Source organism: Rhinoderma darwinii, chromosome 13 (assembly GCF_050947455.1).
Source record: "Rhinoderma darwinii isolate aRhiDar2 chromosome 13, aRhiDar2.hap1, whole genome shotgun sequence".
NCBI classification, from domain to species: Eukaryota; Metazoa; Chordata; class Amphibia; order Anura; family Rhinodermatidae; genus Rhinoderma; species Rhinoderma darwinii.
The window spans coordinates 10,326,447-10,342,303 of record NC_134699.1 but is presented as its reverse complement, the minus strand read 5'-3'; the positions used below and the strand labels follow the sequence as shown (position 1 = coordinate 10,342,303).

The following is a 15,857-nucleotide window of genomic DNA, read 5'->3' as shown; positions in this document are numbered from 1 at the left end:
TATAATCTATATTTTGAGGCCACACCCCGCCCCGTGTCCACATCCCCCTCTGTAGCCTTCTGTCCGTCTCTCTGTCCAGCACCGGCTCTGTCCGTCCTGCCTTTAGTGACACAGCAAACGCTCAGCGCAATCCCGCCCCGCACCAAAATGGCCGCCGTTGACTGGCACCTTGATCCACCAATCAGCAGACGGTTTGTTGATCTCGCAGAAATTGAGAGAGTTTGTCGACCAATAGGAGGGTTCGGAAGGAGAGGGTATACGTGACGTGAGAGGCCCGGCAGTCATAGCGGCGTCTGTGGAGAAGGTTGTGCAGAGTCAGGTACAGTGGAGCCGAGCGGCCTCTACCTGCTATTCCCGGTCAGGGGCCCGTGTTGGAGGGTGGTTGTCGGTTATTCTGTCGGTTCTTCCGTCGTGTGTGTATTTTCTTTTCCTATGTCTTAGGCTTGTGTGTGGCTGTTTTACGTCTCCTGTATGTGTGAATATGCAGGTAAAATGGCCGACGTGAGTGATTTTTGGTGTTTATACCAAGACTGAGGTGATGTATTGTATTGGTGGGACCGTGTGGTGTCTGGTTAAGCATTTCAGTCGCTTTATGAAAAATTACCTCAAATTTCCAAGTGAGGTGATTGGGCTGCGTTCACACCTGCGCGAAGAATTATGTCTCTGTTCTGTCATAAGCGCAGAAAACCGGAGTGAAATCCTGTGAAGGGAAAACGACAGTCCCCGCCAAAAAAACATAGATGTCAATGGGTTTTATTTTTGCGTCCGTCGGGCTCCATTACGTCAGGTTTCCGGTTTTTTGTTTTTTTTGACCGTCGTCTGCTGGGCTATTGCTTCCGTCCAAAACGATGGCCCCGTCACCACGGTGACCGATGGAAACCATTAGCTCGGTTTCCGTCACCGTTGAGTTCAATGGTGAGGGAAGCGGAGGTTTCCGTTTGACTTTCCGCTGAGGGGTTAACCTGACAGAACCCCCCCCCTCAGCGGAAACTAACGGTGATGTGAACACGGCCCTAATGCAGTCGACCACGCTATTGTTTCCGTGAAAAAAATGGAGATCTTACGAATCAGAAACCAACTGCGACGGAAGCATTACCATTGAAATCAATGGTAACGGAAGCTATAGCTTCTATTTGGCTCTCCGTTCATGGGTTCCTCTGATGGTGAGGTCAGACCGAACCGATGGAGGAAGCCTGACGCTGGTGTGAACAGGCTCTAATAGAATGTATTGGGTTTCTGTCATGTACTGGACATAAATAGTGATGCAGTCTTTTCTCTCCCCAAGGTAAGGCCACACGGTGAAAGTCGTCTTTCAATAGAAGTCAATGGTGACATTTTGGTTATGGAGAGACGGCTGCTATTATATGACAATGTGTTTTTTGTGCGGTTGATCGCATCTTCATAACATCCGACTGCATGCAGTTAATGACCGCGCTGCCAAAGTTGTTGCTGAACTGCTTGTGTTTTTGCTAACAGTTCTGCAATGCCTCGTAATGAACTATATACAGGCAGCCCCTAACAAACCTCAACAAGGGTGAAAACTGTCCATCAATTATTTCCTTTAAAAATGCGACAGAACTGCAGCATTACAGAGACCATGAAACTGTGTCAACTACGTACCGTGTGGCCTTACCCTGAAGGAATCTGTAACCGTGGCTCCAACACACGTGTGAAGAAAGCCTAATGGGAACAGTCAGCGTATGCTTTCTTGTGGCTACTAGTTCACTGGAACAGCTGATAAATCTAAGTAAAATGCAATCACTGTGTACATACATCTCTTATCCTGTACTCATCCAGATTTATATCCTGTATTATACTCCAGAGCTGCACTCACTATTCTGCTGGTGGAGTCACTGTACATACATTACATTACTTATCCTGTACTGATCCTGAATTACATCCTGTATTATACTCCAGAGCTGCACTCACTATTCTGCTGGTGGAGTCACTGTGTACATACATTACATTACTTATCCTGTACTGATCCTGAGTTACATCCTGTATTATACTCTAGAGCTGCACTCACTATTCTGCTGGTGGAGTCACTGTGTACATACATTACTTATCCTGTACTGATTCTGAGTTACATCCTGTATTATACTCCAGAGCTGCACTCACTATTCTGCTGGTGGAGTCACTGTGTACATACATTACATTACTTATCCTGTACTGATCCTGAGTTACATCCTGTATTATACTCCAGAGCTGCACTCACTATTCTGCTGGTGGAGTCACTGTGTACATACATTACATTACTTATCCTGTACTGATCCTGAGTTACATCCTGTATTATACTCCAGAGCTGCACTCACTATTCTGCTGGTGGAGTCACTGTGTACATACATCTCTTATCCTGTACTCATCCAGATTTATATCCTGTATTATACTCCAGAGCTGCACTCACTATTCTGCTGGTGGAGTCACTGTGTACATACATTACATTACTTATCCTGTACTGATCCTGAGTTACATCCTGTATTATACTCTAGAGCTGCACTCACTATTCTGCTGGTGGAGTCACTGTGTACATACATTACTTATCCTGTACTGATTCTGAGTTACATCCTGTATTATACTCCAGAGCTGCACTCACTATTCTGCTGGTGGAGTCACTGTGTACATACATTACATTACTTATCCTGTACTGATCCTGAGTTACATCCTGTATTATACTCCAGAGCTGCACTCACTATTCTGCTGGTGGAGTCACTGTGTACATACATTACATTACTTATCCTGTACTGATACTGAGTTACATCCTGTATTATACTGCAGAGCTGCACTCACTATTCTGCTGGTGGAGTCACTGTGTACATACATTACTTATCCTGTACTGATTCTGAGTTACATCCTGTATTATACTCCAGAGCTGCACTCACTATTCTGCTGGTGGAGTCACTGTGTACATACATTACATTACTTATCCTGTACTGATCCTGAGTTACATCCTGTATTATACTCCAGAGCTGCACTCACTATTCTGCTGGTGGAGTCACTGTGTACATACATTACATTACTTATCCTGTACTGATACTGAGTTACATCCTGTATTATACTGCAGAGCTGCACTCACTATTCTGCTGGTGGAGTCACTGTGTACATACATTAGTTATCTTTACACCAGGCTCTGTACAGTCATCTGATATAGAAGAACCTAATCAACATTACATTACAGAGGTTGAGATTTTAGAGGCATGTCTGACAAGCTTGATGACCATTTCCAATGACAACCAGCAGAATTGTGATTGCAGCTCTGGAGTATAATACAGGATATAACTCCGGATCAGTACAGGATAAGTAATGTATGTACACAGTGACTCCAGCAGCAGAATAGCGAGTGCAGCTCTGGAGTATGATACAGGATGCAGGACTTTCCCACCCAGTTTTTAAATGTTTTTTGTTTTTTTTTTAAACCAGAGGCAGATCTAGAAGATAATGTATAAAGTAGAGACTGATGCACCTCTATTCTATTTTGTCCACTCCTCTGTTTTCCCAAAAAAACTGCATCCAAACTGCGTGTGTGAGCCTGGTCTTACATCGTCCAAATTTGGGTTCTGGAGACATCTATTCATTATACATCGTCAGCTCTAGACGTTCTTACATGAAGCAGAAAGGGGATTGTCCATGTTTTTCTTAAAAAATGGCTGCGGTCTTCCAAAACACAGCGCCATACCTTTCAATAGTTTGTGTCTAGTGTTGCAGCCTTGCTCTATTGAACGGAGTATGACTCAGCTGTAATACCACACCTAACCTGTGGACTGGTGTGGCACTTTTTTTTTTTTTGAGAGCAGCCATGTTTTTCTAATCCTAGGCAACTCCTTTTAGTCCTCGTGCACACGTCAGTATTTGGAAGCCAAAACCAGGAGCGTGTCCAAAACACGGAAGGGGTTCAAGTCTTTCCATTATAAATTTTCTCTGTTTATGTTCCACTCCTGGTTTTGGCTTCCGGATACTGATGTGTGCATGAGGCCTCAATCATCGTGTAACTGAAACATTCTAATATACTTTAGGATTCAATTGCTCTGTATTTTCAAGATACCTGCTTGCTGCCAGTGAATGGAGACACTTTAGCTTCTATACAGCGGCAGAAAACCAGTCCTCATGTTAAACTGCATGTTGAAAAAAAATATTTCCATTTACTGACAACATAGAAACAAAGTATATTGAAAAGTTCTGCCACTTTCTATTATAGGACTGGAAAACCCCTTTGCAGTGACTTTTTGCCTGAACATTAATTAGTCCTCATTTCATTTTGTATAGGTCCCCAAAACCAGAAGTTCATCTCTCCGGTATTCCGTCCCACTCCTGCACCCCATTCTCTTATCCTGCCCCCTTCTAGTTACTGGTTCTCTATTTGGAGCTTTTACTTGAGGCGCACTTGACCTTAGTCCTTGGCTACGGCTTTGCCTTCTGACATTTATTGACCTCTTTATTCTACTTTCAGGATGTCTTCAGGAGCTTTGTTCCCAAGTCTGGTGCCCGGTTCTCGGGGATCCTCCAGCAAATACTTGGTGGAGTTTCGAGCCGGTAAGATGACCCTGAAAGGCAGCACCGTGACTCCAGACAAGAGGAAAGGCCTTGTCTACATCCAGCAAACTGACGACTCCCTGATCCACTTCTGCTGGAAGGACAGGACATCTGGAAATGTGGAGGATGTAAGTCTGCACGCGGTGAGGTGTGACATCCTCTACTGACGCTGTTTTGTGGTTTGTTTGTTTTTCCTCATTTGGAACACACAATGGGTATATGCTGCTGCCACTATGAGGCGCCACACGAAGAATACGTTTCTCCTACTACATTATATTCCAGCCGTAACTTGGTGTATATAGCAGGCAGACACCTGCTGGTACAGCTGGTTGTCTTGCTTTTATGTATGTTTTGTTTGGTTTTTTTTCCTCCCTTCATCGGCATGCACTATAACGCCTCTTCCAGTGGGTCACGGTTGCTTCTTTGGTTGGGACATTATTCCCCATGTCACCAGACTGATGTTTTCCCTATGCAGGCTTTCGTCTTTTTCAGCTCCCTACAGGGGCGGGACACATGCTCCTGGCGTGACTGCCAGTGGCCAGTTGCAGCAGGGAAAAGGGTCAGGTCGTCATTTCCTGCTCTTTGCCTCTCACAGGACTACTGCTATTTGTGCTGGGACTGCCACCTTAACCAGAGAAACGGATAGGATCTGCCCTTGGTTCCCCCTCAGGCTCTAGGCACCAGCAGACAGCTATCTCGCCCTTCTAGGGAGTCACAGCTTTGCCTTGTAGTAGTGAGTGGACTCATTCTTCATTCTTAAGGTTCTTGGGAACTTGATGACCCCCTTCCCATTCTGCCATGTCTGACACCAGAGGAGAATCGTCCAGACAACTGCCTATGTAACTCATTCCCCCCAGCCGTGCCCACACCTAGTGCTGACACTGAGCAGCTGTAAGCCAATGCCCCCTCCAATGCTACCCAATCCATGTTGCACATCTTCGTTTGCCTTGCCAACCAACTCTCTCTGGGGACTCTGTCCACATCTTCCTGTGGCAACCAGCCCCTCCACCCTAAACGGGTTCGATCTGTGTAGTCTCCTCCACCTACTGTATCTTTTGCCTCATCCATATCCTCTACCCTTCAGGTGACCACTCCGCTGTTTCTTGCCCTCACAGGGGAGTCTTGTCTGAGGTTGATCTCTCAGATTCTGACTCTGAGCTGTATGAGGAGCGTTTGTCTGTGCTGTTCTCTGCAGTGGACGGTCTCTTGTCTGCATTCAGATGCCTTCCATGTTACTGATGGGTACCAGTCTCCCCAATTCGGGTTGGTCACCTTTCATTGCCCCAAGTGACCATCCAAGCCCCCTCCCCTACTTGGTGTCTATCTTTTCCAGGTCAAAGTAATTGAAACACCCCCGATAAGAAATTTTGCCTGGACCTCCATGTATCCATTCCCAGAAGATGTTTCTTCCAAATGGGCTACTTCTCCATTGGTGGAGCCTCCTGTCCGGCCAAGACCGCTACAATCCCTGTGACAGACTCCACCTCCATTCACGATCCTTTGGACCGTAGAATTAATTTTCTCTAAAATGTTCTTTGAGGCAGTTGTCTGAGCCTTGTGGACTACTTTTGATTCTACGTAGGTCAACCGATCCTTTGGCCCTGTTCACACTGAGTATTTTTCAGGCAGAAAAAAAATCTACCTCAAAATTCCTTCAGAAATGCACTGCCTGCACTTTCTTGCAGAGTTTTTCAACTGCAGCCTTTGAGTGCCGCTAGCAAAAAATGCTTTCTCTGCCTCCCATTTATTTCAATGTGTGGTTAGAGATGGAACCATGGGGAAAAAAAGCGGGGGGAAAAAAAGCGGGGGGAAAAAACTGCTCCGCCTCCCATTGAAATCAATGGGAGTAATTGAGTAATTTTTTTGGCACTGGTTGTGATGGTTTCCGCTTCCAAATCAGCACCAAGAAACTGAACAGGACCTTCGCCAACTTTGCCATGGCTTCCTATCAGGAGCACCTACTGAAGATCTAGTAAGTCTTAATAGCTGTCAGGGGCTACCAAGTATCTCTTCTAAGCTTCTCTGGTTGCCACTGAGCGCTTCCTTTTAGTAGCTCCTTTTCGAGCCCGCCTGAAATCCCAATTCAGAAGCTGCAGGCAGAAAGAGCACTCGCCTGCCTAAAACGAAGGCTTGCCGTGCTCCTAGCCCCAGGCAATCGGGCTTTGTTTGCATCCCTTTAGCAGATTTTTTTTTGCTCCATGGACATCCGTTCAGCAGTTGCACCAGGACTCCAAGAACAGGCCTCCCTTCAAGGCCCATTCCTTCTGGCGCCCTCAGACCGCCAAGCCTGTATTGGGAGAATACACTACTGCCTTATGGTGCGTTCCACTTGGGTGTCTGGTGGTGGGGGGGGGGGGGGTGAACTTTTACTTTTCAAGGGAATCTAGCTTTCTCCTATTTTGGATGCCAGGTGTGCAGGAGGTAAGTCTCCACAGGGTACGCGATAGTTTGTACACATTCTGCCCTACAGGCCAGTCCTTTTTCAAGCACTAGTATCCCTCTGGTCAAGGCATCAGTGTTCCCATTCCTCCAGTCCAGGAGTTCCACGGGCTCTACTTAAATCTTTTTGTTGTCACCATAAAGGATGGTTCAGATGGTCCCATACAGCTTCGTCATTTCCACATGGAGTCCTCCAGTCAGTGATCTCCATGGAATAGGGGGACTTCCTATCATCAGTAGACCTTAAGGATGCGCAGCACACGTCCCTATTTTAGTTTCACCGCTGTTTCCTACGCTTTTCGATACTTCCTCACCGCTTCTAGTTTGTGGCACTTTTGTTTGTCCTGTCAGTGGCCCCCCAATCTCTGTGGTCATGGCTCTTCTTCGTATGATCTGAACTGCCTGCAGATCATACCGGCTCGTTTCAGACCTGTCCAAATCCTGTCAGAGACTCTCCTTTCTTTTGAATTGTGGCTGACACCGCCTTGGCTCAAGTCTCCCTTCTTTTCCGTAGAAACTGACCACCATGCAACAGGAAGTCTGCACTGCGGCATTCTTCCCTTTCAAGTCTGCTGAGCCCTCTTCGGCACGATCTGTTCTCTCATGGGTTTCTTGCTACGTTTAACGACATGGCTGTTGAAACTCCAGTGCTGATGGCTTTTGTTTTTTGTTTTTTTGCCCCCAAGGTATCATTCCACCTAAATGAGTATGCCAGGTAGGAGGATGCCAGCATTGTGAGAAACTAGACATGGACCGCACAATCCACAGTATATACGTTGATCTGAGCCGCTGGGCATAATTTAGAAACATGAACATGAGGTTCTTTGTAAACATTTTGATCAAACTGTATAAGCCCACTTGCCACTTCACGGCGACCTCTTTAAAGTGGGTCCCTACTCTAGCGGTTGCAGCACCGCATGGCGGCTGCCGCCACCGCAGCACCGCTCCTGCAGAGGGAGCAACCCAGGGGCCCAAAAGCACCCATGCCTTCAGACCGTGCCAAGCCTCCTTGGTTCTGGGCCACGTCAGGTAGGAGGATGGTCAAGAATCCTATGAAACGCTTTTCACAATTAGAACCTTGCGGGTCTACCTCCTGTCAGTTCTTCCTTTCGCCAGTCAGATGCTGCCAACCCTCCCTGGGACTTTCCAGAACCACTAACCAGGAATCTAAGGCCACAATTGCCCGATAGCTGCAGTTGTCTATTTGCAAGTTCTACTGGCTAAAAGGGAAGGAACGCCCATTCCACTAGGGTTTTTCCTGGGCCGTGCACCATCAGGCTTTGGCTCTTCATGTTTGTCTTTGCACAAGTTTACCAAATTCTACAGGGTGCGTACCCCGTCATCCACAGATGTGTGTAACTCCTTGCAACCAAAGGGAAGCAAGTGTCCAGTTTTTCTGTCGGTTCCCATCCACGTGAACTTCTTGGGATGTCCCATGCTCTGTCCCCCAATGAGACTAACAAGAAAACCGGAATCTGTCGGACATGGTTTTCTCATTTTGGTTCTAATGTTTTATTACCTTATGTAACGACACAAGGTACAGACTGACCAGCTCAGTGCCTGTAGAAGGAGGCATGTCTCCTAGTGGCAACAACCTATAACCCTTGATCTGTGTCCCCAATGGACTGATGCGCAAAGGATTTTATGGCAAGTACTCAAAAAAAAAAAAAAAAAAAAATATATATATTTTTTTTTTTTATTTTTTTACCCTAGCCCAATTAAGCTATGTGTCTAAAGTCAGAGACTGTAACTGGAGAGGTTTCCAGAGATGCCATGCTGTGCCCAGCTGGTGCACATTTAACCAGGCTTCATTGTGTTTCTCTGGTCAATATCTCCTTTCTGCTCCTCTTAACAAGCTGTGATATTGATGCTAACAAAGTGCAGGGCTCACTCCTCCATTCTTGGTTGTTTTGCAGGATCTGATTATATTCCCAGATGATTGTGAGTTTAAGAGGGTGGCGCAGTGCACTACCGGCCGCGTCTACGTGCTGAAGTTCAAAGCTGGCTCCAAGAGGCTGTTCTTCTGGATGCAGGTCAGTCACATTGTCTTCCGTTTTTCTCACTTATGCGCTATGGGTAAGGCCCTCACCCCTAGGGGCTGAGACTAGGTAAGAAGTACTGGCTCTGCTCAGGCAGGTAAAACCTCTCCCACAGACACTAGTTAAATCGATTTTTAGCCTAGTGTCCATAGGAGGCCAACATGACCTGGTTCTCGGGTCTGCTGCTATTATTTTTATTTATTTTTTATTGTCTCCTAAAGCTGCAGGTGGGTTGTTGGCCTGTTCACAGCTTCGGCTGTGAGGGAAATTCTGCCTGGTTCCTTGACGGTCACCTAACCTTATGTTGTGCATCCGCAGTCGAAAAGCCAGTAACCTCACTATCAGTGTGAAGTTACTGATGAGGTGACCCTGCAAACACATTAAGGAATATGAAAGATGACTACAATAATCTTCCACACCATTGCCCATAGGGCTTTTTTTTTTTTCCTACAGTGATCCTGCCTAATGGGAGCTTAAAGGGGCTTTCCCATTAGGGACGATTGACATATCCGCAGGATATGTCAGATGTGGGTCCCATCTGGGACCCGCACCCATCTCTAGAACGGGGCCCCCTAAACCCCGTTCTAATGCTGTGTTGTGGCTGAAGCTTGTGATTTCTAACCATGAAGACGAAATTTGCGTAGCTCGCTGATTCCGTAACTCCCATAGTAGTGAATGGCAGTTACAGAAGCAGCGTCACTACTATTCAGTTCTATGGGACTTATGGAAACAGTGTAGCTCGCTGTTTTCTTCTTCATGGTCGGAAATCCACACTTTAGTGGCTTGTCATCTCGCCAGATCTGGGTGGGATGCAGTCCTGGACACCTGGTAAACGGGAGTCTTCTCTACAAATCTGCCCTTAGTGCCGGAAGGTTATCTTCCTGGCTCTTTCCCATTGGACATGCCTTCTCCAGGGTCATACAATCGGGATACAGACCAACAACTCTACAGCAGTGACATACCTCAACCACCAGGGTGGGAGTCATTTGTAAGAGTTCTCTCAGATTCTTTAATGGGCAGTCACGTTCCAGCGTCGTCATAGGCCCACATAACAGTAGTGGACAGCTGGGTCGAACCACAAGGTTTCAACCTATGTCACTTCGGGGAACTAATGCTTCCTCCAGTGTCTGTTCCCTCCCCTTCTGCTACTACCCGGAGTGCTCAAGAGGGAAGGCGTTCCTGCAATCCTGGTGGCACCGGACTGGCCTAGTCGTTCAGGCCTGGTACAAGTGAAAACACTTCTTGGCGTCTTCCTGCTTTCCCAAGGTCCCTTATTTCACCCCACTTTACATCAGATGCGTCTAATGGTGGGGCTGCTGAAGCCGAGGTTCTGAGAGCCTGAGGTCTGAGCCAGTTATTCCCTGCTCTGGTTCCAGCTTCTGGAGCCCTATTTGTAGGCGCCATTAAATACTCAAACGTGATTTGCAGCATTCGAATTAGATTTACTTTTCAGCCGTGGAATGCAGGACTAAGTAACTGTGATCCACATCTGAGTATTGGGGCATCTCCTAATTCCAAGTTCTCCAGTAAAGATGGTGAATTAAAGGACACAGAGCGCATCGAATTGTGCAGAGAATTTATGAATTTGTAATAATAATCGCAAATTTCACAACCCAGTATGTGAATAATAAGTTCTCCAAATGAGAGGGAAAGATCAGACTAAGGCGTTCATCAGCATCAGATGCTCCTAGTATCATTCTAAAGACTATTACAACCAACATCTAATCTTCCCAAGCCTCCCAGGGTTATACCTCAAGATCCTGTACACAATGGGTAGTGAATATAAAATTACAATTATGTTACAGTATCTGATTTACAGGAACCAAAGACTGACAAAGATGAAGAATACTGCCGCAAGGTCAACGAGTATCTCAACAACCCTCCTATGCCTGGAGCATTAGGTGGCAGCAGCAGTGGGGGTCATGAGCTGTCGGCACTGGGAGGTAAATACTTAGGCTTAAAATACTACAGCAGAACTCCTCTGTAGTAAGTGCATGCACATGGGGGCTCATCTATCTGCAGTATATTAAGAAATCATTTCAAAGGGAGAGCGCTCTGTGGTTTTGACAAGTTTATTATGATGACACATTCCATAATCTAGCACAATTCATGTCATGCAAGACACACTACTTCACTGCTGTCAGGGCTGCGCTAGTCAATAATTTGGCCTTGCCCTTTAGATGTTTCCCCTTTCAAATCTGTCATACATGCTGCATAACCAGGTTAAAAGGAGCAAGCTTTTCCTCTGTGGCATACGTCTCATGACACTTTTTTGACTACTTTGAAATGTGGCCTATAAAGTAAATCTTTTGAAGTCCTTCTCATTGATGTGGACCCTTTCAGACATTCGGCCAGGTTCGTTCCATTTACCGATAGTGTTGTGCTATGCTGTGGCCGACAAACACCCATCTTTAAGCGCACAGACACATTCGGACATTTGTGGCATCCACACAATTATGGCACCTATGTCAACCAGGGGTCTCCCGACCCTCGACCTGCCAGGTGCGGTGGCCACGCAGTTTATGTGAGTTATGGAAATATCCAATCACGCTTGCTCATCTGTTTCCTTAACTCCCATACAATAGAATGGGGAGACTTGCACATGTACAGCTGCCTCACCAGGAGGGAGAAGGGTCAGGGAACAACTGGTCTCAACATAGGTATGGGTGTGTAACCTCACCTGTGTTCATGTCGCCTGCTTTTGTTTTGTTTAGGAGAAGGAGGACTGCAAAGCCTACTGGGAAACATGAGCCACAACCAACTAATGCAGCTTATTGGACCAACCGGACTGGGGGGACTTGGTAAGTGTCCTGCAAAACACCAATGGGGTTCAATCCCATGATTCTGTACTTTATCCAGCATTTCAAACTATGTTGACTTGTAATATGGGGTACTAAGTAAGGAGACCGTAGTCCACCCTTCAGCAGAATCGGGGTTGTTCCAATTTAGCAAGTAATGAGTTGGTGTTGTATATTTCAGGTGGCCTTGGTGCTCTGACTGGTCCAGGACTGGCTAGTTTGTTAGGCAGTGGAGGACCCACAACAAGCAGCTCATCATCCAGGTAAGTTTAACGCGCCAGTCATCTTGTGCGACGGGTGGTATGAAGAGAACAAGAGTAATCTGTATAAATGCAACTATTTATCTAATTGTGGCATTAATGTTTATTTAAAAAAAAAAATGTTGTTGTTTTTTTTTTGTTTTTTTTTTAAAGCTCCCGCAGCCAGTCAACAGCTGTCACACCATCCTCTACAACGTCTTCCACACGGACTACCACAACCACCACCCCAGCTGCTCCTGCATCAGTGCCTGCTGCAACCCCCAGCCCTGTAGTAAGCTCTGGCAATGGTGCCAGTGCCGCAACAAGCCCCACACAACCCATTCAACTAAGTGACCTTCAAAATATTCTGGCGACTATGAATGTGCCTGCCAATGCAGAAGGTGGACAAGGTAACTAAGCTACAACTGAAGCTAAAGCTCCATATATAATGGGATATTGCACTGAGCGGAGGCTACACACAACCTCCCTCTTGGATAAGAGGTGACCTTTGTTTTCATACACTTAGGCTGGCATTCCTCTATCATCATTACGGCTTAGTCTGGCATGTAGGTTCAGGCGGTCTTACCACCCAAGTAGATTTGGGCTCCAATACATGAACAATAGTACAGATGGCCCCTAAATAACAGGTATAGACTGGCAGCCATTAGCTGCTAATTTTTATTCCATTCACTGTTTTGCAGTGAAACGGCAACTGACTTTGCCAAGTGTCCTGCAGGCTGGTGAGCCATTACTACTAATTACCTAGCATGCAAGCCTTCCAAGCATGTGAAAATATAGAATATCCAAGCTCTAATACCATATTCCCGCTATTCATAATCTGCGCAGTGATTGTTGCCCACTGCTGGTGCTGGATTTTATTTCAGGGCTTTGAGGTTTAATGTTTCTTGTCTATCAGCAGTGGATCTGGCCAGCGTTCTCACACCTGAAATCATGGCGCCCATTCTGGCTAATGCTGAAGTTCAGGAGCGATTAATGCCGTACCTCCCATCAGGAGAGTCTTTGCCACAGACTGCAGAGGAAATTCAAAACACGCTCACCTCTCCTCAGTTTCAGCAGGTACGTTTACATACAGCTAGCAATCTTAGGCCTCATCCAGCGGTCCGTATTACCTGGGCTTCTATGGTTCAAGCGGTCCAAACTTAGATCACCATAGAGGGTTTAGGTCTTGTGGCCATCTGAATGCAGCCTTATGCTGCTTTATCCCTATTCAGATAATCTGAAAACATTTCACGTGTTCTTATGGCATATTCTCATCAGTGGTGGCTTAGATGCTGAATCTCCACCAATTGCTAAAACAGAGGGAGGTAGGGGGGTCTCACATTTGCCTCCCACTGGCTCCTCTCACTTCATTCATTAGAGGTGAAGATGGTCTCTGAGTACATTAGTCTACGGAGCATATTTGCTTCTCTTAAGCTTCACCTGAATGATGCTGAGGGGGAGCTAAATGGGCAACTGCTTTGTATATGGAAGCTCCTGCTGACCCACTCATAGGTTAAAAATTTTATGTAGGAATATTGTACGTGTGTTGAGCAAAATTGAGTTTTGCTTTACTTTTATTCCTGTACAGGAGGGATCTGTATGGAACTGCACTGCCTTCTACTTACACGGACAATCATGTAGTCCCTTTAATCAAATATTGCTTCAACTAAAACAGTTTGTCCATTGAACCTATTGGTTTACCCAGTGACATGTTGTAACCTAAACAACCCTACTTTTCCCCCCTCAGGCCCTGAGTATGTTCAGTGCAGCTCTTGCTTCCTGCCAGCTGGGGCCATTGATGAGTCAGTTTGGTTTGCCAACGGAGGCGGTGGATGCGGCTAATAAAGGAGGTAGGAGATGCGTCTTTTTACCAAGGGTCGGTCCATTTCTTAGTCCAAAAACAACCCAATGGAAAATGAACATGACTGATGGTGCAAACTAGATTAGGCTATTGTCACATTTCTGGAGCACTGCCACAAACCCCAGCCTGGCTGCCGGTTTGGCTTGACTCCGCAGCATCATAGGTCTCTGATGGTTTGGGTCAAAAGATCTGCAGTCCGGATCCGTGGCTGTAATGGCACAGAAATGTGACTGTATTGTGCTCGTGTGATGCTGGCCTTACTATGTAATGTACAGAGAGGAAAAACTACCTCTGGGGCAGTTTCTAAGTTTGGTAGGGGGGGGTTATTAACATCTCCCCTCACACATGGGAATGATCCCAGCAGTAACACTAATTTTTGATCTCCCTTCCAGACATCGAAGCATTTGCCAAGGCAATGCAGAACACGTCCTCTCAGAAAGAGAGAGAGTCAAAGGAGAAAAAGGAGGAGGAGGAAGACATGAGCTTAGATTAATTCCTGTATGTTCTGTTACTGCTGCTTTAGGTTGGCTTTATACCCCCACATGTATGTCATTTCAGTGTTTAATAAACGTTCCTCTCAGCTGCAGATTATGCTGACAACTCTTGTTTCGGCTCTTCTGTGGGTGAGGGACATAGGGGGGCGCTGTTAAACTCCACTTTCCCTGGTGGAAATTATACCATATTAAAAGCAGTACAGTTTGTTCCAAGACCGACAATGGTTTTTGTTTGTGCTAAATAAAGTGTTCTTATAATTGCGCTGCCTACACCAGGCAAGCAGAAACCACTCCTGCGAATTTTCGCCCAATTTCCCTGCTGAGCACAGACGTCAAACTCTACGCCAAGATATTGTCTACCTGTCTTTTTTACGATACTACCTGAGTTGATTTACCCTGACCAGGTGGGATTTGTCCCTCATAGTCAAGCCCCTGATGGAAAGAGAAGATTTTTGATTGTTAGATCTACAGAACTCGCTCCAATCCTTTCTCTGCTGCTTGCTTTGGACGCAGAGAAGGCGTTATATCGCATTCACTGGGGTTTTTCAACTTTGTCAAAGTTTGGTTTCTTAGGACCCAGCAAATCTGCTTTACTAGCACTATATTCTGCCCCTTCTGCGAGGGTTTTTCCATCTGGATGTATTTCTAAACCCTGTTGTATAACGAATGGGACATGTCAGAGTTGTACCTTGTCGCCTCTCATTCTTGCGCTTATGATGGACCAGAATTGGTCAGAACTACTCCTGACATACAAGAAATTATAGTGGGACAACACGAACACAAAATTGGCCTCTATGCCGAGTCTGCCGACTATGTAATTCTGTCAGTGACCAACCCAGTCGCCTCTTTAGTCATTCAAAAAGGTTTGAGCAGAATGTAGTCGGGTCTCCTATTACAAAATTAATAATACGAAGTTCCTACTCCTTAACATAGGTATAGATCCGTGCACTAAGAACACTATAGAGACTTCCTTCCCTTTCAGTGGAGTGACTCTAGTATCTCTTATTTAGGTATTGTTAACCCCTTAAGGACACTGCCAATTGTGGCCTTGAGACAGAACAATTATTTTTTTTTTTATATATTTCCCTCTTTGCATCCCGACGCTCATAACTTATTTTTATTTTTTTATCCGACGTCGCTGTAGTAGACTTTTTGCAGGACGAGTTGTACTTCATGTAGGTCTAATTTTTTGCTACATTTACTTTATTGCTTCATTTATATTAATTTTTATTTTGGTGAAAATGCAGAAAAAAAGCAGTTCTGCTACAGTTGTAATTTTTTTTTTTTTTTTACACGAAACCGATAATCGTAACATTTTTTTAGACATTTGTTACGGACGTGGCGATACTAAATATGACTTATTTCATGTTTTGGGGCTTATATTTTAAAGTTTCTTGTAAAACAAAAATATTTCTGTTTTTTTTCCTTTTTTATTTAACTATTTTTATTTTATTTTTTTT

The 15,857-nt window shown here is 45.5% G+C and overlaps 1 protein-coding gene across 5 annotated transcripts; it reads left to right on the top strand.

The window, feature by feature from the left end:
* Positions 1-215: 215 nt before the first annotated feature.
* Positions 216-14,503, top strand: ADRM1 (ADRM1 26S proteasome ubiquitin receptor). 5 transcript variants are annotated; one of them, XM_075845941.1, is made up of 10 exons: positions 216-319; positions 4,445-4,655; positions 8,883-8,999; positions 10,825-10,948; positions 11,720-11,806; positions 11,985-12,066; positions 12,217-12,452; positions 12,959-13,119; positions 13,790-13,892; positions 14,296-14,503. In XM_075845941.1, exons 2-10 carry the CDS (start codon positions 4,446-4,448, stop codon positions 14,394-14,396), a joined length of 1,221 nt encoding a protein of 406 aa, XP_075702056.1. In that variant the 5' UTR covers positions 216-319; position 4,445; the 3' UTR covers positions 14,397-14,503. The 5 variants fall into 5 exon arrangements, with proteins under 5 accessions (XP_075702056.1, XP_075702057.1, XP_075702058.1 ...); XM_075845942.1 differs by lacking the exon at positions 216-319 and adding an exon at positions 331-413; XM_075845943.1 differs by lacking the exon at positions 216-319 and adding an exon at positions 336-357.
* Positions 14,504-15,857: the final 1,354 nt, after the last annotated feature.

What these genes read in the sequence shown, in the direction of transcription:
- ADRM1 (XM_075845939.1), top strand. Translation starts at nt 482, where the DNA reads ATGCAGGTAAAATGGCCGAC. An exon ending in AACCGGACTGGGGGGACTTG is followed by an intron (nt 11,807 to 11,984) that starts GTAAGTGTCCTG and finishes TGTATATTTCAG; the next exon opens with GTGGCCTTGGTGCTCTGACT. An exon ending in GGATGCGGCTAATAAAGGAG is followed by an intron (nt 13,893 to 14,295) that starts GTAGGAGATGCG and finishes TCTCCCTTCCAG; the next exon opens with ACATCGAAGCATTTGCCAAG.